Source organism: Mobula birostris, chromosome X, assembly GCF_030028105.1.
Source record: "Mobula birostris isolate sMobBir1 chromosome X, sMobBir1.hap1, whole genome shotgun sequence".
NCBI classification, from domain to species: domain Eukaryota; kingdom Metazoa; phylum Chordata; class Chondrichthyes; order Myliobatiformes; family Myliobatidae; genus Mobula; species Mobula birostris.
This window is the reverse complement of record NC_092402.1, coordinates 8903324-8927095: the sequence shown is the minus strand read 5'-3', so window position 1 is coordinate 8927095 and position 23772 is coordinate 8903324. Positions and strand designations below refer to the sequence as shown.

Sequence of the window (23772 nt, the reverse complement as noted above, 5' to 3'; positions counted from 1 at the left end):
AACCATCAGGAAGGAGGTATAGGAGCCTGAGGACTCAACACCACCAGGTTCAGGAACAGTTATTACCCCTCAACCATCAGGAAGGAGGCACAGGAGCCTCAGGACCCACACCACCAGGTTCAGGAACAGTTATTACCCCTCAACCATCAGGAAGGAGATATAGGAGCCTGAGGACTCAACACCACCAGGTTCAGGAACAGTTCTTACCCCCTGAACCATCAGGAAGGAGGTACAGGAGCCTCAGGACCCACACCACCAGGCTCAGGAACAGTTATTACCCCTCAGCCATCAGGAAGGAGGTATAGGAGCCTGAGGACTCAACACCACCAGGTTCAGGAACAGTTATTACCCCTCAACCATCAGGAAGGAGGTACAGGAGCCTCATGTCCCACACCACCAGGTTCAGGAACAGTTATTACCCCTCAACCATCAGGAAGGAGGTACAGGAGCCTCAGGACCCACACCACCAGGTTCAGGAACAGTTATTACCCCTCAACCATCAGGAAAGAGGTACAGGAGCCTCAGGACCCACACCACCAGGTTCAGGAACAGTTATTACCCCTCAACCATCAGGAAGGAGGTACAGGAGCCTCAGGACCCACACCACCAGGTTCAGGGACAGTTCTTACCCCCTGAACCATCAGGAAGGAGGTACAGGAGCCTCAGGACCCACACCACCAGGTTCAGGGACAGTTCTTACCCCCTGAACCATCAGGAAGGAGGTACAGGAGCCTCAGGACCCACACCACCAGGTTCAGGGACAGTTCTTACCCCCTGAACCATCGGGCTGTTGAACCAGAGGGGATAACTTCACTCACTGAACTGTTCCCACAACCCAAGGACTCACTTTCCCGGGACTCTCCATCTCAGGTTCTTGGTATTTTATTGCCTACGAGTGCGGGACAAACAATCCAGAAACAGGGTAGGGTGAGCTTGGCGGGGGCGGGAGGGTGGTGAAGGGTGCTGAGGGGCTGTGGATGTTAACGGTGGCGGGGTGGATTAATGAGCGGGCGTTGCTGGTCAGCCTGACGGCTCGGGGAAGAGACTTGATTTTGAGCCTGAGAAGATCCACGACTAGCAGGGCTTCCAGTGAGACGAATTTGGAGAGCCTCTTCTGATCGGTGTGGAATAGAATGAGCCTCACGCCCTCCTTTTTGTGATAAATCGTATGCAGATCAGTCTCCTGTTGCCAGGGGTGGGGTGGGCCTGACTGACAATTGGCCCGTCTTTCTGCTCTCAATCCAAATCGGTCTACTGGTGGTTCCCAGGGCAGGTCAAGCTCTCGCACGGTGGGAAAAGCTTATCGACACTTCACGAATTGATGGCTTTGAGGCCCCGTTTCTGGACGACACGAAGATAGGTGGAGGGACAGGTAGTACTGAGGGAGCAGAGAGTCTGCAGATGGATTTGGACAGGTTGGGAGAACGGGGGCAAACAAGTGGCAGTGTCGGGAAGAGTACGGTCACGCGCTTTGGTAGAAGCAATAAAGGCGTGGACAACTTTCTAAGTGGGGATAAAATTCAGAGATCAGAGGTGCAAGGGGACTTGGGAGTCCCTTCTGCAGGGCTTCCTGAAGTTTAACTTGCGGGTTGAGTCTGTGGTAAGAAAGGCGAGCTGAATGTTGGCATTCATCAGAATCAGGTTTAATATCACCGGCATATGTCATGAAATTTGTTGTTAGGCGGCAGCGGTACATATCAATAAACAATAATTTTAAAAGCTGGGACTTACAGGAAATGTATGTATGTGTCTATATATATATTTAAGAAGTTAATTAACTAGTGTGAAAAAAAAGGGCAAAAAAAGTAGTGAGGTCGTGTTCACGGTTCAATGTCCATTCGGGAATCAGATGGCAGAGGGGAAGAAGCTGTTCCTGAATAGCTGAGTGTGTGTCTTCAGGCTCCTGTACCTCCTCCCTGATGGCAGAGGGGAAGAAGCTGTTCCTGAATCGTTGAGTGTGTGTCTTCAGGCTCCTGTACCTCCTCCCTGATGGCAGAGAAGCTGTTCCTGAATCGTTGAGTGTGTGTCTTCAGGCTCCTGTACCTTCTCCCTGATGGCAGAGGGGAAGGAGCTGTTCTGAATCGTTGAGTGTGTGTCTTCAGGCTCCTGTACCTCTCCCTGATGGCAGAGGGGACGAAGCTGTTCCTGAATTGTTGAGTGTGTGTCTTCAGGCTCCTGTACCTCTTCCTGATGGCAGAGGGAAGGAGCTGTTCCTGAATAGCTGAGTGTGTGTCTTCAGGCTCCTGTACCTGCTCCCTGATGGCAGAGGGAAGAAGCTGTTCCTGAATCGTTGAGTGTGTGTCTTCAGGATCCTGTACCTCCTCCCTGATGGCAGAGGGGGAAGGAGCTGTTCCTGAATCGCTGAGTGTGTGTCTTCAGGCTTCATTTCAAGAGGACGAGATTATCAACGTGAGGATGTAACACTGAGAGTTATAAGGCATTTGCAGACCGCACTTGGGAGTATCGGGAGCAGTTTTGGGCCCCTTCCCTAAGAAAGGACGCGCTGACATTGGAGAGGGCCCTGATGAGGTTTACAAGAATATTTCCGGGAAGGGAAGGGTTAACGCATGCAGAGTGTCTGACGACTCGGGCCAGTACCTGCTGATTTCCGAAGGGTGAAGCGGGGTGGGATCTCATCGAAAACTATTGAATAGTGAAAGGTCTCAACAGAGTGGATGTGGAGAGGATGTTACCTATAGTGGGGGAGTCTAGGACCAGAGGACACAGATAGAGTGGATGTGGAGAGGATGTTTCCTGTAGTGGGGGAGTCTAGGACCAGAGGACACAGATAGAGTGGATGTGGAGAGGATGTTTCCTGTAGTGGGGGAGTCTAGGACCAGAGGACACAGATAGAGTGGATGTGGAGAGGATGTTTCCTATAGTGGGGGAGTCTAGGACCAGAGGACACAGATAGAGTGGATGTGGAGAGGATGTTTCCTGTAGTGGGGAGTCTAGGACCAGAGGACACAGATAGAGTGGATGTGGAGAGGATGTTTCCTATAGTATGGGAGTCTAGGACCAGAGGACACAGATAGAGTGGATGTGGAGAGGGTGGTTTCCTATAGTGGGGGAGTCTAGGACCAGAGGACACAGATAGAGTGGATGTGGAGAGGATGTTTCCTATAGTGGTGGAGTCGAGGACCAGAGGACACAGATAGAGTGGATGTGGAGAGGATGTTTCCTATAGTGGAGGAGTCTAGGACCAGAGGGCACAGATAGAGTGGATGTGGAGAGGATGTTTCCTATAGTGGGGGAGTCTAGGAACAGAGGGCACAGATAGAGTGGATGTGGAGAGGATGTTTCCTGTAGTGGGGAAGTCTAGGACCAGAGGACACAGATAGAGTGGATGTGGAGAGGATGTTTCCTATAGCGGGGGAGTCTAGGACCAGAGGAGCACAGATAGAGTGATGTGGAGAGGATGTTTCCTGTAGTGGGGGAGTCTAGGACCAGAGGGCACAGATAGAGTAGATGTGGAAAAGATGTTTCCTATAGTGGGGGGAGTCTAGGACCAGAGGACACAGATAGAGTGGATGTGGAGAGGATGTTTCCTATAGTGTGGCAGTCCTAGGATCAGAGGGCACAGATAAAGTGGATGTGGAGAGGATGTATTCTATAGTGGGAGTGTCTAGGACCAGAGGACACAGATAGAGTGGATGTAGAGAGGATGTTTCCTATAGTAGGGGAGTCTGGGACCAGAGGGCACAGATAGAGTGGATGTGGAGAGGATGTTTCCTGTCGTGGGAGAGTCTAGGACCAGAGGACACAGATAGAGTGGATGTGGGGGAGTCTGGGACCAGAGGACACAGATAGAGTGGATGTGGAGAGGATGTTTCCTATAGTGGGGAGTCTAGGACCAGAGGGCACAGATAGAGTGGATGTGGAGAGGATGTTTCCTGTAGTGGGGAGTCTAGGACCAGAGGACACAGATAGAGTGGATGTGGAGAGGATGTTTCCTATAGTGGGGGAGTCTAGACCAGAGGGCACAGATAGAGTGGATGTGAAGAGGATGTTTCCTATAGTGGGGGAGTCTAGGACCAGAGGGCACCAGATAGAGTAGATGTGGAGAAGATGTTTCCTATAGTGGGGGAGTCTAGGACCAGAGGACACAGATAGAGTGGATGTGGAGAGGATGTTTCCTATAGTGTGGCAGTCTAGGATCAGAGGGCACAGATAAAGTGCATGTGAGAGGATGTATTCTATAGTGGAAGTGTCTAGGACCAGAGGACACAGATAGAGTGGATGTAGAGAGGATGTTTCCTATAGTGGGGGAGTCTGGACCAGAGGGCACAGATAGAGTGGATGTGGAGAGGATGTTTCCTGTCGTGGGGGAGTCTAGGACCAGAGGACACAGATAGAGTGGATGTGGAGAGGATGTTTCATGTAGTGGGGGAGTCTGGACCAGAGGACACAGATAGAGTGGATTGTGGAGAGGATGTTGCCTATAGTGGGGAGTCTAGGACCAGAGGGCGCAGATAGAGTGGATGTGGAGAGGATGTTTCCTGTAGTGAGGAGTCTAGGACCAGAGGACACAGATAGAGTGGATGTGGAGAGGATGTTTCCTATAGTGGGGGAGTCTGGGATCAGAGGACACAGATAGAGTGGATGTGGAGAGGATGTTTCCTATAGTGGGGGAGTCTAGGACCAGAGGGGCACAGATAGAGTGGATGTGAAGTGGATGTTCCTATAGTGGGGGAGTCTAGGACCAGAGCGCACAGATAGAGTAGATGTGGAGAAGATGTTTCCTATAGTGGGGGGAGTCTAGGACCAGAGGACACAGATAGAGTGGATGTGGAGAGGATGTTTCCTATAGTGTGGCAGTCTAGGATCAGAGGGCACAGATAAAGTGGATGTGGAGAGGATGTATTCTATATTGGGAATGTCTAGGACCAGAGGGACACAGATAGAGTGGATGTAGAGAGGATGTTTCCTATAGTGGGGGAGTCTGGACCAGAGGGCACAGATAGAGTGGATGTGGAGAGGATGTTTCCTGTCGTGGGGGGAGTCTAGGACCAGAGGACACAGATAGAGTGGATGTGGAGAGGATGTTTCTTGTAGTGGGGGAATCTGGGACCAGAGGACACAGATAGAGTAGATGTGGAGAGGATGTCTCCTATGGTGGGGAAGTCTGGGATGGAGGGACACCCATTTAGAACAGAGATGAGGAATTTCTTCGCCAGAGTGTGGTGAAACTGTGGAATTCATCACCCTGGACAGCTTGTGGTCTAACTGCAAAGACAAAATCGATAGAAGGAGAGCTGACTGGGTTTCTTTAAAGCTCCCGGCTGAAGTGTCAGAGACACAGGGCGATAGACCTCAGCGATTGGGAAGTAAGGAATGGAGCAGGAGAATACAGAACGTGATTTGTCTTTGCTAGCATGCCGTCGTTATCTATGCTAATCAGATAACAAACTGATAGTAGAGAGTGGTGAGGTTCATGTATCAGCTTTGAAAGATAAACATATTAACAGCAGTCACAGCACTTTGCCCGGCAGTGTTTTTTCCTGGTTCTAAATTGTTTTGTGTGTGTGTATAAACAGGTATAATTTCTGTTTAGTGGCCCATTTCGGACTCCTCTCTCCCTCCGCTCGATCCCTCTGTCTCCACCTCCCGAGACAGGCGGTCTGCTGCTGGCCGTTGTCCTTTATAAACCCGCCGACTCCCGCGCCCTCTTCGCAACCCCGTCGCTTGTGAAAGTGCCTTTTCTCAGTGTCCCCCGCCTCCGGGAATGAGGCTTTTATCGGAGAATGCTCTCCTTGCTCAGAGAATGGGGTTTCCCTTTGCCCTACCAACTGTGTCTCATCCGCTCTCCGGAGATTTGCCCTCACCCCATTTTCCTGCTGATATTAACCGGGACGGAGTTCCTCTTGTCCTCACCTACCACCCCATAAGCCCAGGTATCCAGCCCACCTTACCTCAGCAACTATCCCCACCTTCAGCGTGATCTTGCCACCAGACTCGTCTCCATCCCGCCGCTTTCCGCAGGGATCGCTCGCTCCACGATTCCCTCCCTCCTGGCGCTTATCCCTGCCGGCAGCCCCTTCACCTCCCCACCTTCCCCACCCAAACAATCCCAGGAGGTGAGGCCGCACTTCACCGGCGAATCTGACTACCACTTTCGGAGTCCCCAGCGCGGCCTCCTCTGCGAGACCCGGCGTAGTTTCAGCGACCCACTTTCGTGTGTGTTGCTTTGGACTTCCAACAATGGCAGAATCTCTCCTGTTTGTAATTCTTATGGATTGTTTTCTAGATTCAATGTTGTTCAATGTTCAACTGATTTCAATTTAAGCGCGTGTGTATGTGTGCGTGTGTGTGTAAAATAATTTGAGATTTATTTTATTACTAGATACTGCTAGCGCATAACAACAGATTTCATGACATACACCAGTGATATTTAATTCCGATTGCGACTTGTCTATTTTTGACATGGAATGAGCCAGCATTTATCCTGAAGCCCGTCGTGTGGAACAACCTTTTAAAGATTCAAAGATTCAAAAAACTTTATTGTCGTTCTAACTGTACATCAGCTCTGCAGGGCAGAATGAGACAGTGTTTCCCAGCAGCAGTGCAATCATAACATAACAAATGCAACACTAAATAATAAACATAACAATAAATAGTAAAACACAACAGCCACATGTCAGTTAAAATCAGTTATAAGTGTCCAGTGCAAGTTAAAAGTGTCCAAAGCAGAGTCAGGTGGAGCAGCTATTTAGCAGCCTGACTGCCTGTGGGAGGAAGCTGTTTAAAGCCTTGTGGTTTTAGTTTTGATGCTCCTGTAACGTTTGCCTGATGGCAGAAGAACAAACAGTTCATGGAGAGGGTGTGAAGGGTCTTTAATGATGCACCGTGTCTTCTGGAGGCATCGACTCTGAAAGAGGTCTTGGACAGAAGGTAGGGAGACCCCAATAACCTTCTCTGCTCCCCTAACCACCCTCTGCAAGGCTTTTTTGTTGACAGCACTGCAGCTGGAGTACCAGGTTGTGATGCTAAAGGTCAGCACACTTTCAACCACGCCTCTGTAGAATGTGGTTAAGATGTTTGTGGGGAGTGATGCTTGTTTAAGCTTCCCCAGAAAGTGCAGTCTTAAAGGGCCCGTTCTGATTCTGCAAACGCAGTCCAGACTGAACACGAGCCGCCCTGCAGACGCCGGAGATCCAGACCGACGCGCAAGAGGTGCCAGAGGACCTCAGCCGGTCCAGCGGCATCCACAGGAAGGGAGAAACAGTCGACCTTCTGGGCTGGGACCCCTTTCAGTCCAGTTTTACCCTCCTCCACGGATGCCGCCCGGCTTGCCGAGTGCACCGATTTTTTCCTTTAGTGATCGACTGGTGAACTCGTTTTTGAAACGGTTGTTCTTATCAGGTTCTGGGCGCTCACAGTCTCTTTTTCTGCCCCCGCACCCTACCCACCCCCCAGACCAGCAGGAGCTGAAATCGGACACGTCGGACACCTCATCCGATGAGGCCTCGGTGAAGCAGCCCCCCACCCGTCGAGCAGCAGCTCCAGTCAAGCACGAAGAGCCCTTCTGTGGAGGTAAAATCGAACCCCCTCCCCCCCAGTGGCAAGGCCTAGCCCTGACTACGGTGTGGAGCTTTCAGTGCAGATGGGTGGGATTAGTATAGACAGAGAAGAGGGTTACAGAGACACGGTGGGCCCAGGACCGGTTTCTATGCTGCGGCTGTGTTTGTAGACCTCCACTGCAAAGAGCCATGCCCTTCGGCCCGTCTAGTCCATTCTGACCGGTCTCCTGCCCTTGGACCATAGCCCTCCCATCCACGTGCCTAACCTTAAACTTCTCTTTGAAGGAGTTACCACAGAACCCTCATCCAGCACTTCCGCTGACAGCTCAGTCCACGCTCGCACCACCCTCTCAGTCAGGGGTCCACGGACCCCTTGGCTGGTGGTCTATGGCGCAGAAAAGAAGGGGAACCCCTGCCCCAGGTGAAGAAGTTTCCCCTCCAGTTCTCTTTGAACTTTTCACCTTTCACCCTTAACCCATGACCTCTGGTTCTAGTGGGGAAAGCCCTATCCATACCCCTCATAATCTGGCGCACCTCTGTCACATCTCACCCTCAGTCTCCTGCTGTCCCGGGAATAAAGTCCAAACCTGTTCCGCCGTTCCCTACGACGCAGTTCCCCGCAATATCCTCTGTACTCAGCTGGAGGACACGGACGACCAGCAGCGGGGAGATAGGGGGAACAGAGGTCCTGGACATAGAACAGTGTAGGGCCTTCAGCCCACAATGTCAAACTAGCCCTTCCCACCCCCCACACAGCCCTCTGTTTTTCTATCGTCCGCACGTGCCCATTCAAATGTCTGCCCCCCCCCCGTGCGTCTGCCTGTACCACCGCCCCAGGAAGCACGCTGCACGCACCCACCACTCCGTGTGAAACAGTTGGCTCTGACAACCCCCTTTGCCATCCTCCAATCTACCTTCAAGTTACGCTCCCTCGCATCAGTCGTTTCCACCTGGGGGGGGGGGGGTCTCTGGCTGGCCACTCAATCTATGCCTCCCATCGTCTTGTACACCTCTAACAAGTTGCCTCTCACCCTCCTTCGCTCCTAAGAAAATAAGCCCTAGCCCGCCCAGCCGATCCTCATAAGGCACATTCTCCAGTCCAGCTGGCATCCTGGTAAGTCTCCTCCGCACCCCCTCTAAAGCTTCCACATCCTTCCTCTTGTGAGGGGACCGGAACTGAATGCAATATTCTGTGAAATTCTCCAACAGGCAGGAAAGGTGCTGGAGGGACCACTGGGACTGGTCAGCGTATGGAACAAGCTGTGAGAGCTTTTAAAAGACAGTTGGACAGGTACACGGATAGAACAGAGTTAAAGGAGATGGGATAGCAGGGATGAGTGATGTGGGCTGAAAGGCCTGTTTTGCTCATCGTTATGTGCCGTGTCATATGACATCATCATGTGCCATGTCATATGACATCATCATCATGTGCCGCGCTGTATGACGTGGGTGGCCATGATTGTTCTTGGCAAGTTTTCCTACAGAAGTGGTTTGCCATCGCCTTCTTCTGGGCATTGACTTCACAGGACGGGTGATCACAGCCATTATCAATACTCCTCAGAGATTGTCTGCCTGGCGTCAGTGGTCACATCACCAGGACTTGTGATCTGCACCGGCTGCTCGTACGACCGCCCACCACCTGCTCCCATGGTTTCACCTGACCCTGATCAGTGGGGGCTAAGCAGGTGCTGCACCTTGCCCAGGAGGGAACTGGCAGCTTACACCTCCTTTGGTATCTCCACTCCACCTCCCGTGGGTTTAAAAAGAGGCAGTGAAAACTGTGTAGTAGGTAAGGGAGTCAAGGTCTACAGGAAGAAGCCAGGGAAATGGGGGTGAGAGGGACAGCAGGGCAGGCTCGATGGGCTGAGTGGCCCAATTCTGTTCCTCTGTCTTATGGTTGAAAATAAAAAAAAAGTTGAAAGTGAAACCTCGAGGAGAGCGAAGATGAAGACACACCAAGCAGGCTTATCCCACCCAGGAGTCTGCTCTGGCACTTCGTCACGGCCAGTCCGTTCCTCTCTCAGCCCCACTCTCCGTGCCTTCTCTCCATAACCTTCCACACCCTGCCCAGTCAAGAACATTATCAACCTCCACCCAGTGACCTGGCCGCCACCCAGTGGCTTGCGGCAACGAACTCCACAAGTCCTTCACTGTATTTGGGCGTGTCAAGCAAAGCTAATCAGTAAGACCTTTAAACCAGTCACTGCTGACGCTGCACAAGAAAGAGGTAGATTCAGGCAGGGCGGGGCTGTAATTCACCAGGTTGGAGATCACTCCCTCGGAAATAAATAACTTGCGGCATTCGGACAGGCCGGGGGAAGAAAGCGCCAGGCCAGAATAGCAAACCGCGGCGGCCCCGACATCCCATCAGATGAGATCGTGAAGACCAAGACCCCGATTTATCGCACGGCGCGATAGACCGGACCAAATATTGCACGAGCAGGAGTGTGTATAACGGCCAGAGTACATCGCACAAAGGTACTCTCTCCGTATCGATCCACAACAGCAAACGGAATGCCTGCGAATGGGGAAAAAACCGCTAATTCTGGAAATCTGAAATAAAATTCCAAAATACTGGAAACATCCATTAAGTCTCTAGGGGACTTAACTTTAAAGAGATTCTGCAGATGCTGGTAATCTACAGCAACACACACACACACAAAACATGATAGATGAACTCAGCATTAGGCGTCTCTGTCAAAGGAGGTGTGAGGTGCTCCTTCCCTCCGCTAGCCTGCAGGTCACCCTTGGGCAAGGTGTAGCACCTGCTTAGCCCCCACTGATCAGGGTCAGGTGAAACCATGGGAGCAGGTGGTGGACGGTCGTATGAGCAGCCGGTGCAGATCACAAGCCCTGGTGATGTGACCACTGACCCCAGGCAGACAATCTCTGAAGAGTATTGATAACGGCTGGGGGATCACCCGTCTTGTAAAGTCACTGCCCAGAAGAAGACGATGGCAAAGCACTCCTGTTGGAAAATTTGCCAAGAACAATCATGGTCACCGTGACCACCCAGGTCATAATGACACGGCGCATAAGGAACAAACGAATGAACTCAAGCAGGTCAGGCAGCATCTACGGAAAGGAATAATCAGTTGAGGTTTTGAGCAGAGTCGTAATTAAGGCCCTTGTCCGAAACGTCCACTGTTTATTCCTCTCCATTGATGCTGTCAGGACCTGCCGAGTCCCTCTACCATTTAGCGTGTGTTACAGGATCTCCTGCGTTAACAGCATCCATGTCTCGTGCCACTCTCTCTTCCAGGGGAGCAGATACACACGCAAGCTCTTCAGCAGCTAGGGTCTCAACGTCCTTTACCAGGCTGGTACGAACTGCCGGAAGAGCTACCCCATGACCAATACAGGGGGCAGATAAGGGATGATTCCACGTTCGAGGAGAGAAACCAGTCCTGCAAAGGTATTCTCATGTAGCCCAGTTACGACGAGTGTCGTCTGTTGTACCAGGTACCTCCTGCATCTAATAAAGTGGATCAAGTGGACGTCCGTGATCTCCTGCTGCTGTAGCCCGTCCACTTCAAGGTTCGATGTGCTGTGCGTTCAGAGATGCACACCGCTGTTGTTACGTGTGGTTATTTGAGTTACTGTCGCCTTCCTGTCAGCTTGAACCAGTCTGGCCATTCTCCCTTGACCTCTCTCATTCACCTACAGAACTGACACTCACCGGATTAAAATATTTTTTTTTGTTGCTTTTCGCACCGCTCTAAACTCTAGAGACTGCTGAGTGTGAAAATCCTAGATCAGCATTTTCTGAGATACTCAAACCACCCCATCTGGCACCAACAACCATTCCACGGTCAAAGTCACTTAAGATCAACAGCTGAACCCGTTGACCATGTCTGCGTGCTTTTACACAGAGTTGCTGCCACACACAATTGGCTGGTTTCATATTTGCATTAAGTAGATCTGAAAGTGACCAGCATATTTTACCGACGTGTGTGTAGACGGAATTTCGATCCTCTTATGTAAACGAACTGAAGCTCTTTGGCCAACCAACCATCCACCCTGTTTGCCTCTGATGTCCCTAAAAATTCCTTTTCAGTCCCCAACCGATCCCACAGTCTGATGTGATGTGGGAATGAAAACAATGAAAACCTGATATATATAATATATATAGAACGAGGGTGCCCAAGGCTTTAGCACAGTACTTTATTTGTCAACGTGCAGCGGAGAGCAAGTTTGTAAATCTGGCCGGAGCAAAGATACTGGGAATGGCGAGGGTGGAGCGCCCGCGGGAGGGGCGTGGGACAGGTGGCAGAGAAGGAGTGTTGGGGGTCGGGGGGGCAGGCACACCCAGCTCTGAGACACCAGGCAAGGTCATTGGATTCCAAACAATCGGTTTATCGATCATTACGGAATGTCTCTCCCTCCCCTTTTCCCAACCATAATTCCCCCTCTCCCTGCCCCCTTCCCACTCTCAATCCACAACAGAGACTCATCTCAGAATCGGGTTTATCATCACTCACATATGTCATGAGATTTGTTCTTTTTTTTTTGTGGCAGTACAGTGCAATACATAAAATTACTACAGTACTGCATGTACAAGCTTTAGGCACCCTCACTATATATATATATATATATATATATAGTTACCTTAAGACTTTCGCACAGTACTGTATTTCAGGAAGTTTGTTGGTTTGCAACAGTAGTACAGTGCAATTCATTAAGAAATATTATTATAGACTTTAATTAGAAGTAACTTCGCCATGCATGGACCCAAGCCTGGCTGCAAAAGTGGGAGAGATGTGCATGGGGGCCAGCTACCCCGTCCTGTAAAAACACAGAGCTACAGAAATGGCGACAGAATCTCCAAAGACTTCACAGAACCATAGAACATTACAGCAGAGAAACAGGCCTTTTGGCCCTTCTTGGCTGTGCCGGACCATTTCTCTGCCTAGTCCCACTGACCTGCACCTGGACCATATCCCTCCATACACCTCCCATCCATGTATCTGTCCAATTTATTCTTAAATGTTAAAAAAGAACCCGCATTTACCACCTCGTCTGGCAGCTCATTCCACACTCCCACCACTCTCTGTGTGAAAAAGTTCCCTTGAAACTTCTCCCCCTTCACCCTTAACTCATGTCCTCTGGTTTTTTCCACCCACGGCCTCAGTGGAAAAAGCCTGCTTGCATTCACTCTATCTATACCCATCATTATTGTATACACCTCTATCAAATCTCCCTCATTCTTCTACGCTCCAGGGAATAAAGTCCTAACCTATTCAACCTTTTTCTGTAACTGAGTTTCTCAAGTCCCGGCAACATCCTTGTAAACCTTCTCTGCACTCTTTCAACCTTATTTATATCCTTCCTGTAAATTGGCGACCGAAACTGCGCACAATACTCCAAATTCGGCCTCGCCAATGCCTTATACAACCTCTCCATAACGTTCCAACTGTTATACTCAATACTTTGGATTTATAAAGGCCAAGGTACCAAAAGCTCTCTTTACCACCTCATCTGGGAGGAGGGGGGGCACAGGAAAAGACAGGAAAGTATTAAGATGATGTTCACGGGGGGGGGGGGGCCATTGGGATTCTGATGGTAGAGGGAAGAAGCTGCTCCTAAACCACTCAACAGTGCGATCCTTCAGGCTCCTGTATGTCCGCCCTGATGATAGTAATGAGAGGAGGGCGTGCCCTGGGTGGTGGGGGTCCTTACTGATCTTTTTTGAAGCCTTTTGAAGACGTCCTCGATGCTGGGGGGGGGGGGGGGGGGAGAGGCCAGTCCTTTGGGACGGAGCTGGCCGAGTTTACAACCCCCCGCATCTTCCTCCAGTCCTGTGCCGCAGCTGCTCCACAGCAGACAACGGTGCAACCAGCCACGAGATCGTGTTCAATTAATATTTCAATATTCGCTAGATTTCAATGACACCACCCCCTCCCCATTCCTCGTAAACTCCGGCGAGAACAGTCCAGAGAGCCATCAAATTAGCCGGGGCATCAAGGGGTGTGGGGAGAAGGCAGGGGAGAGGGAATGACTGGAGGAATTGGATCAGCTCATGATTGAATGGTGGAGCAGACTCGACACACTCCTGCTCCTGTATCTTATCGTCTTATTTGCTGCTCCTTCTCCTGGATCTTCACTGGACTTACTTGAACAAAGGGGCCCAACGCCGCTGGCAACACTCCAGGCGCCATCCGACCAGTGCCTCGCAGAGCCTCAGCGTCACGCCCTCCCCCTCGTATTCCAGTCCTCTCGGAACGAGTGCTGGCACGGCATTTGGGCGGCCTCCACCTGCAGGTCCTTCAAGGAGCCCTTCCACGACGACTCCCAATCCCCTCTGCGCCTCGGAAACCCGGAATGCTGTCCGTGGTACGTCTGCAGAGGTTTGCTGAGTGTCCTACTGACATCAGCTGAAGGCGAGACGGTCGCTCCTTGTTAATATTGATAGCACTCTCTTGACAGCAGCCGACTCCCAGGCAGACTCCCTGCACGATATTGCATCCCGTTGAAATCTGACAGCAGAGGGGAAGAAGCTGTTCCTGAATCGTTGAGTGTGTGTCTTCAGGCTCCTGTACCTCCTCCCTGATGGCAGAGGGGAAGAAGCTGTTCCTGAATCATTGAGTGTGTGTCTTCAGGCTCCTGTATCTCCTCCCTGATGGCAGAGGGGAAGAAGCTGTTCCTGAATCGTTGAGTGTGTGTCTTCAGGCTCCTGTACCTCCTCCCTAACAAGAAAAGGTCATGTCCTAGACGATGGCGTGGGGGGTCCTTCATGGTGGACACTACCTTTTTGTAGTGTCGCCTTTATAAAGTACAATTGGAGTCACGAAAGTCTGCGCCTGGCGACCCAGGTTCACCCTAGGGTAAAGGTCTGCAGAGACCATAAGGCCATTCAGCCCATCGAGCCTGCTCCACCATTCCACATTGGCTGATTTATTCTCCCTCTCAAGTCCATACTCCCTATAACCTTTGACACCCGGGCTAATCAAGAATCTATTAACCTCTGCTTTAAATCCTGCACTGTAGGAAACATCCTCTCCACATCCACTCTATCTGTGTCCTCTGGTCCTAGACTCCCCCACTCTAGGAAACATCCTCTCCACATCCACTCTAGCTGTGCCCTCTGGTCCTAGACTCCCCCACTATAAGAAACATCCTCTCCACATCCACTCTGTGTCCTCTGGTCCTAGACTCCCCCAGTATAGGAAACATCCTCTCCACATCCACTCTATCTGTGTCCTCTGGTCCTAGACTCCCCCCACTATAGGAAACATCCACTCTATCTGTGTCCTCTGATCCTAGACTCCCCCACTATAGGAAACATCCTCTCCACATCCACTCTATGTGTGTCCTCTGATCCTAGACTCCCCCCACTGTAGGAAACATCCTCTTCACATCCACTCTATCTGTGTCCTCTGGTCCTAGACTCCCCCCACTGTAGGAAACATCCTCTTCACATCCACTCTATCTGTGTCCTCTGGTCCTAGACTCCCCCCACTATAGGAAACATCCACTCTATCTGTGTCCTCTGATCCTAGACTCCCCCACTATAGGAAACATCCTCTCCACATCCACTCTATGTGTGTCCTCTGGTCCTAGACTCCCCCACTATAGGAAACATCCTCTCCACATCCACTCTATCTATGTCCTCTGATCCTAGACTCCCCCCACTATAGGAAACATCCTCTCCACATCCACTCTATCTGTGTCCTCTGATCCTAGACTCCCCCCACTGTAGGAAACATCCTCTTCACATCCACTCTATCTGTGTCCTCTGGTCCTAGACTCCCCCCACTATAGGAAACATCCACTCTATCTGTGTCCTCTGATCCTAGACTCCCCCACTATAGGAAACATCCTCTCCACATCCACTCTATGTGTGTCCTCTGGTCCTAGACTCCCCCACTATAGGAAACATCCTCTCCACATCCACTCTATCTATGTCCTCTGATCCTAGACTCCCCCCACTATAGGAAACATCCTCTCCACATCCACTCTATCTGTGTCCTCTGATCCTAGACTCCCCCCACTGTAGGAAACATCCTCTTCACATCCACTCTATCTGTGTCCTCTGGTCCTAGACACCCCCCACTATAGGAAACATCCACTCTATCTGTGTCCTCTGATCCTAGACTCCCCCACTATAGGAAACATCCTCTCCACATCCACTCTATGTGTGTCCTCTGGTCCTAGACTCCCCCACTATAGGAAACATCCTCTCCACATCCACTCTATCTGTGTCCTCTGGTCCTAGACTCCCCCCACTATAGGAAACATCCTCTCCACATCCACTCTATCTGTGTCCTCTGATCCTAGACTCCCCCCACTGTAGGAAACATCCTCTTCACATCCACTCTATCTGTGTCCTCTGGTCCTAGACTCCCCCCACTATAGGAAACATCCACTCTATCTGTGTCCTCTGATCCTAGACTCCCCCCACTGTAGGAAACATCCTCGCCACGTCCACTCTACTAGAGACTTTCAAAATCCAATAGGTTTCAATGAGATCCCAAACCCCTACCCCCATTATTCTTCTAAACTCCAGTGAGGACAGGCCCAGAGCCATCAAGTGCACCTCATAGATTAACCGGGACCGAATCGCCTCAGATGTTAACTGGGAAAGGCTGAGCACTAACATGGGGCAGAATCTCTCTGGCCCTCAGACTGAACGGGTTTCCCTTTCTGTTTTCACCCTTTAGGCGAGAGAAGCTACTGGAAGGAGCCGCCTCTGGGCCCCAAAGTCCCGGCGGGGTGCACCGACAAGACCGAGCAGGCCGCCACCGCCCTCCTGCGCAACGTGTACTTTGCGGCCAAGGAGATGCTCCCCAGCTCCTCAGTGGGGGCCCTGAACGAGCTGTACCTGCTCCAGGGCCCGGGAGACCTGGCCGGCCAGCTCAGCGCCTGCCAGCGCCGCAGGCCGGTAGAGGGGTTCCAGCGGGCCATCGCCGCCGTGCTGGAGGGGGCAGTCCTGGAGCGGGTGCGCTCGCTGAACTGCTACAGCGTCCTGATCGACGTGCCCCAGGACCGCCGCGCCCGGCCCCGCCTCTTCCTCTACCTGCGGGTCGTGGAGGGCGCCCGGGCCGCGTACGAGCCCCGGACCTACCTGCTGTCGGTCGAGGAGGTGCCGGGGGAGGCCACGGCGGAGGCGATCACGGCGGCGGTGAGCCGGGCGCTGACCCGGAAGGGCCTGGACCCGAGGCTGATGTGCGGCCTGGCGCTGGACGGCACGGACCTCTCAGCCGAGTGCCGGGACGGCGTGGAGGCCGAGCTGAGGGCCCGGGCGCCCGGCCTGCTGTGCATCCGCTGCCTGGCCCACAGGCTGACCCTGAGCGGTGCGACGGCGGCCGACACTGTCCCCTACCTGGTGAAGTACCGGCAGGCCCTCAACTCCCTCTACGCGCACCTCGCCGAGCTGCCCTGCGGCGGGAGCGGGCTGGAGGCCGTGGAGGAGGCCCTGGGCCTGCGGGACGAGCAGAGCAGGGACTCCACCCTGCCTGACTGGCTGGCGGCGAGGGCTCCACTGGAAGCCGTCCTCCGCAACTTCGGCAGGCTCGTCCCTCTGCTCCGCGAGGGGGGCTCGGCTGCGGGTGCCGGCCTGGCCAAGACCCTGTGCACCTACAAATTCCTGCATTGCAGCCACTTCCTGGCAGACGTCCTCCACCAGCTCTCTATCCTGGGGAAGAGCTACCAGAGGCCGGACCCCGACTTCTCCATCGTCCACCCCCTGCTGAAGTCGACGGTGACCACCGTCAGTAAACCGGGCGCCGGGGAGGCGCTGAAACACTTCCTGGCCGCCCTGCCGGCCGGCGCCTGCCCGCCCGACGGCTCCTTCACCTTCCGGGGGCAGGTGATCAGGGACGGCTCCCGGCAGCGGGTCGAGGCGGAGGCCGCCTGCGCCGCCTTCCTGGAGAGCCTCACGCGGGACCTGAGGGCCAGGTTCTCGGAGGCCGGCGACGCCGACGTGGTGACGGCCATGACCGCGGTCTTCGACCCCGCGCACCCGCCGGACTCCAAGACCCGGCACGTCCACACCCTGACCGGCTACCTGTCGGGCCTGGGCCGAGGGGAGGGGGAGCACTTCCGGATGAGCTGCCGGCAGGAGCTGGTCAGCTTCCTGGACTTCGTGGAGTCCCGGCCGGGCGTGCGCGCCCTGGGCAGCGTCGGCGACGTGTGCCGGCTGGCCCTCGGGCAGAGGCTCACGTTCCCACTGGTGGGCTCGCTGGCGGAGCGCTTCCTCAGCCTGCCCACCCCCTCCGACCAGCTGGAGGCACTCTTCGGCAGGCAGCGGGCGCTGAGGGACCTGCTGGGGGGCTCGCTGTCCGCCGAGGCGCTGGGCAACCTGCTCAGGATCGCCGTGCACGGGCCTCCCATCAGAGAGTTCGACTTCAAGGCCGCCTTGCAGCAGCTGAAACTCCAGGAGAAGTGACTTCGAAACCGGGCCGGGGGGGTGCTGCCGCTCGCACAGGGTCGCGTTCGCTGGCTACAAGCCAGTCTCTCGCCAGACCCCAGGAATCTGCTTCGCAAAATGCTCAGAAATTCTAGATAAAATACTTGCGATCCGACCAAAATCTCTCCCTCGCCCCTGTTTATTTCCAAACGAGTCGACGCTGTTAAGGATTAAGAGACTACATCGATGCGTAAGGCGCGGCGCGCTGCCTGCATCGATGAGCGCCACCGTAGCCCTCTCGCAAGGTATGAACCCTAACCCGTGCGCCTCTGGAAGGTGGAAGGGGAACCGGAGAACGTACAAACCCTGTACAGACAGCGCCAGGCGTTGTAGCCCGTGTCCCCGACCAACCACGACACGACCGTGCCGCCCCCCTGGGACTGGGCCTGGCTGCCCCGTGACACAAGCGCATACTAGCGTCCAAAATGGAAATAAATTCTGGGCAGTGTACCCGCAGAGCGGGAGGGCAGCGTGGCGCCCTTTACAGCTCGGGTTGCCAGACTGCGGGGTCATCCGCAAGCAGCCTCCACACTCTCCTCCGTGAACCGCGTGGGTTTCCTCCCACAGTCCGAAGACGTACCGGCTGGGCGGCTAATCGGTCACTGTCAACTGTCCCACGATTCGGCGAGGGTTTAAATCGCGGGGTTGCTGAGCCGGTCTGCACTGTTATCTCTAAAATAAATTTTAAAAGCCGGAAAAAAGCACTTGTGATCGCATGGCAGACACGAGGGAATCTGCAGACGCTGGAAATCCGGAGCAACACCGGAGGAACTCAGCGGGTCAGGCAGCGTGTGCGGAGAAGAGTAAACGGTCGACGTTTCGGGCCCGGAACCGAAGTCCCGCCGCAGGGTCTCGGCCCGAAGGGTCATCTGTTCCCTTCTTTTCCCCCACAGACGCTGCCTGGAGTGCTGAGTTCCCCCAGCGTTTCGTGCGCGTTGCTCGGTGATTGATCCCATCAACAGTTTTCCTTCGCTGGTATAATTTCCGGTATGCCTGATGTTAAAGATTAGCTTTTTTTGTCACAGATACATGCAGCGAAAAGCATCGTTCAATCAATGGCCAACACAGCCCGAGGATGTTCTGGGCTGCGAGCGTCGACACTCCTTCGGCGCCAACGTAGCCTTAGCTGGAAACACACGCGGTCGCGGAGAGAACATACAAACTCCTTACAGCCCACGGTGGGAATTGAACCCCGACCTCCGGCACTGTAAACACCGTTAACACGACCCGCCAAACTACCGTGCCACCTCTGGATTGGACACGGCTTCTCAGTGACACGTGTGTGTTCCAGTTACCAAAATGGATACAAATTCTGGGTAAAAGTACTTGTGATCCGACCAAAAACTCTCTCTCGCTCTTTTTTTTTCATTTCAAACAACTCGACGATATCAATGATCAAGGAACAATCAGCTGGCGGGACTCAGTGAGTCTAAGTTCAGAGTAATTATTTTAAAATCAAAGTACATACACGTCACCACATACAACCCTGAGATTCATTTTCTTGTGGGAATACTCAATAAATCCACAATACAATAACAACCATGACAGAAACAATGAAAGACCGCATCAATTCGGGCATTCAACCAGCGTGCCGAAGACAACAAACTGTGCAAATACGAAAATAAATAACAATTACTAAATAAGCAATAAATATTGAGAACATGAGGTGAAGAGTCCTTGAAAGTGACTCTACTGGCTGCGGGAACATTTCAGTGATGGGGCAAGTGAAGTTGAGTGAGGTTACACACACAAAACGCTGGAGGAACTCAGCAGGTTCTCCTGCTGAAGGATTTCGGCCCAAAACGTCTACTGTACTCTCCTCCACTGATGTTGCCTGGCCTTCTGAGTTCCTCCAGCATTTTGTGTGTGTTGCTTGGATTTCCAGCACCGCAGTTTTTCTCTTGAATGAAGTTATCCCCTTTAGTTCAAGAGCCTGATGGTTGAGGGTAATAACCATTCCTGAACCCTGGTGGTGTGAGTCTTGAAGCTCCTGTACCACCTTCCTGATTGCTGAGGGGTAATAACTGTTCCTGAACCTGGTGGTGTGGGTCCTGAGGCTCCTGTACCTTCTTCCTGATGGTTGAGGGGTAATAACTGTTCCTGAACCTGGTGGTGTGGGTCCTGAGGCTCCTGTACCTCCTTCCTGATGGTTGAGGGGTAATAGCTGTTCCTGAACCTGGTGGTGTGGGTCCTGAGGCTCCTGTACCTCCTTCCTGATGGTTGAGGGGTAATAACTGTTCCTGAACCTGGTGGTGTAAGTACTGAGACTCCTGTACCTCCTTCCTGATGGTTGAGGGGTAATAACTGCTCCTGAACCTGGTGGTGTGGGTCCTGAGGCTCCTGTACCTTCTTCCTGATGGTTGCAGGGCAATAACTGCTCCTGAACCTGGTGGTGTGGGTCTTTGACAAGGTGCCACACATGAGGCTGCTTACCGAGTTAGAAGCCCATGGGATTGCAGCAAAGTTACTGGCAAGGTTAGAGCATTGGCTGATCGGTAGGGGTCAAGAAGTGGGAACGAAAGGGTCCATTTTTGGTTGGCTGTCAGTTACTAGTGGTGTTCCGCAGAGGTCAGTGTTGGGACCACTTCTTTGTATGCTGTATATAAATGATTTAAGATGATGGAATAGATGGCTTTGTTGCCAGGTTTGCAGGCGGTTAGCGTTGAGGAAACAGGTAGGCTGCAGAAGGACTTAGACAGATTAGGAGAATAGGCAAGAAAGTGGCAAATGTAATACAATGTTGGAAAGTGCATGGTCATGCAATTTGATAGTAGAAATAAATGTGCAGACTAATTTCTAAACAGGGAGAAAATTCAAAGATCTGAGATGCAAAGGGTTGGGAGTTCTTGTGCAGAACACCCTAAAGGTTAACTTGCAGGTAGAGTCGGTGGTGAGGAAGGCAAATGCAATGTTAGCATTCATTTCAAAAGGTCACAATACAGGAGCAGGGATGTGGTGCTGAGACTTTATATGGTATTGGTGATGTTTCACCTTGAGTATTGTGAACAGTTTTGGGCTCCTCATCTAAGACAAGATGTTCAGGCACTGGACAGTGTTCAGAGGAGGTTCACAAGGATGATTCCGGGGTTACGAGAGGAGGAACGTTGGATGGCTCTGGGTCTGTACTCACTGGAATTCAGAAGGATGAGGGGGAACCTCATTGAAACCTTTCAAATGTTGAAAGTAGGTGTGGAAAGGATGTTTCCCATGATGGGGGAGTCTAGGACAAGAGGGCACAGCCTCAGGCTAGCGGTGCGTCCATTTAAAACAGAGATGTAGAGAAATTTCTTTAGCCAGAGGGTGGTGAATTTGTGGAATTTGTTGCCACGTGCCAGGTCATTGGGTGTATTTAAGGTTGAGATTGATAGGTTCTTGACTGGACATGGCATCAAAGGTTACAGGGAGGAGGCCAGGGTGTGGGGCTGAGGAGGGGAGAAAAGGATCAGCCATGATTGGTGGATCAGACTCGATGGGCCAAATGGCCTAATTCTGCTCCCTATGCCTTGCGTGACCTTATGGAGGCCAGCGGCCGCTGTAGCTTCCTCCTGCTGGCAGCAGCAAGAAGACAGCAGCGCCCGAGGGTGGGGAAGGATTTGCCGACAACTCAAGTGGAAACCCTGCATCAGGGCGTTGTTCTTTGTTCCCAACTCTGCCAACTCAAGCACTCCAGACTGCAGCACCTAAATCGGCTTGAGTAGAGCCACTATTGACAATCAGTTTATCATCCCCGACAACTCAATCATTATTACATAGTCACAGAAAACCACAGGAGGGAAACAGTCCATTCAGCCCATCTAGACCATGCCAAACCATTTAATCTACCTACTCCCATCGACCACAGCCTTCCATATCCCTCCTATCCATGCACCGATCCAAACTTCTCTTAAATGTTGAAACTTGCTCCATCCACACTCTCAACACCCTCCAAGTGCAGAAGTTTCCCCTCATGGCCCCCTTAAATAGTCATAGTCATACTTTATGTGTGTGTATCCGTGTGTGTGCGTGTCTGTGTGTGTATCTGTGTGTGTGTGAGTGTGTGTCTGTGTGAGTGTCTGTGTGAGTATGTGTGTGTCTGTGTCTGTGTGTGTCTCTGTGTGTCTGTGTCTGTGTGTGTGTCTGTGCATGAGTGTGTCTGTGCGCGTGTGTGTGTGTGTGTGACTGTGTGTGTGACTGTGTATCTGTGTGTGTGTAAGTGTGTGTCTGTGCATGTGTGTGTGTGTCTGTGTGTGTGTGCGCATGTGTGTCTGTGTGTGTGTGTGTGTCTGTGTCTGTGTGTGAGAGTGTGTGAGGGTGTGTGTGTGTCTGTCTGTGTATCTCTGTGTCTGTGTGTGTGTGTGTGTCTGTGCGTGTGTCTGTGCGTGTGTGTCTGTGCGTGTGTGTGTCTGTGCGTGTGTGTATCTATGCGTGCGTGTGTCTGTATGTGTGTGTGTGTGTGCGCGCGCGCGAGTGTCTGTATGTCTGTCTGTGCATGTGTGCGCGCACGTGTGTGTCTGTGTGAGTGTGTATGTGTGTGTGTCTGTGTGTGTGTGTGAGAGTGTGTGTGTGGTGTGTGTCTGTGTGTGTGAGAGTGAGTGTCTGTGGTGTGTGTCTGTGTGTGTGAGAGTGAGTGTGTGTGGTGTGTGTGTGTGTGAGTGCGTGTGTGTGAGAGTGTGTGTGGTGTGTGTGTGTGTGTGAGTGCGTGTGTGTGTGTGAGTGTGTGTGAGTGCGTGTGTGTGTGTGAGTGTGTGTGTGTGTGTTTCTGTGTGTGTGTGTGTGAGTGTGTCCGTGTGTGTGTGTCTGTGTGTGAGTGTGAGTGTGTGTCCGTGTGTGTGAGTGTGTGTCTGTGTGTGTGTGTGTGTGTCTGTGTGTGTGTGTGTGTGTGTGTGTGTCTGTGTGTGAGAGTGTGTGTGGTGTGTGTGTGTGTGTGTCCGTGTGAGTGTGAGTGTGTGTGAGTGTGTGTGTCCGTGTGTGTGAGTGTGTGTGTGTGTGTGTGTGTGTGTGTGTGTGTGTGTGTGTGTCTGTGTTGCTCTGGATTTCCAGCATCTGCAGGATCTCCTGTGCCCCTTCAAGCCCACACCAGCTCTACGTGCCGTCTCTTTGCCCCCGACTGCCCTCACTCTGGGGGGCTAATCTGCAGCGAACAGTTAAACTCCCAACCCCAAGCAGCCCTGGGTGACCAACGCTGACAGAGACAGGCGGCTGTGGAGGCCGTCATTGGGGTAAACGCATTTAAAGCAGAGGTCGACAGGTTCTTGGTTAGTAGGGATGTCAAAGATTACGGGGAGGAGGCAGGAGAATGGGGTTGAGAGGGATAGTAAATCAGCAGAGCAGACTCGATGGGCTGGATGGCCTAATTCTGCTCCGCCAATCCATCATGGCTGATTTATTATCCCTCTCAACCCTGTTCTCCTGCCTTCTCGCCGTAACCTTTCACACCCTGACTAACCAAGAACTTATCAACCTCTGCTTTAGATATACCAAATGACTTGGCCTCCACAGCTGTCTGTGGCAACAAATTCCACAGATTCACCACCCTCTGCCGAAACAAATTCCTCCTCATCTCTGTTCCAAAGGGACTTCCTTCTAAGGCTGTATCCTCTGGTCCTAGACTCCCCCACTATAGGAAAAATCCTCTCCACATCCACTCTATCTGTGTCCTCTGGTCCCAGACTCCCTCCACTATAGGAAACATCCTCCCCACATCCACTCTATCTGTGTCCTCTGGTCCCAGACTCCCCCACTATACGAAACATCCTCTCCATATCCACTCTACCTGTGTCCTCTGGTCCAAGACTCCCCCACTATAGGAAACATTATCTCCACATCCACTCTATCTGTGCCCTCTGATCCTAGACTCTCCCACTA

General features: G+C 52.4%; 2 protein-coding genes across 2 annotated transcripts in view; one reads left to right on the top strand and one right to left on the bottom strand.

The window, feature by feature from the left end:
• Positions 1 to 17907, top strand: part of LOC140191819 (uncharacterized protein C17orf113-like) — a 42355-nt gene extending 24448 nt beyond the window's left edge. Inside the window, exons 4-6 of the mRNA XM_072249612.1 lie at positions 7417 to 7533; positions 10783 to 10935; positions 16181 to 17907. Coding sequence (XP_072105713.1) covers positions 7417 to 7533; positions 10783 to 10935; positions 16181 to 17907 — 1997 coding nt within the window. The remainder of the gene's footprint in view (positions 1 to 7416; positions 7534 to 10782; positions 10936 to 16180) is intronic.
• The window catches only part of LOC140191857 (sorting nexin-10B-like), a 91622-nt gene that overhangs the window by 43297 nt on the left and 24553 nt on the right, over positions 1 to 23772 (bottom strand). The gene's annotated exons all lie outside the window — the stretch shown is intronic.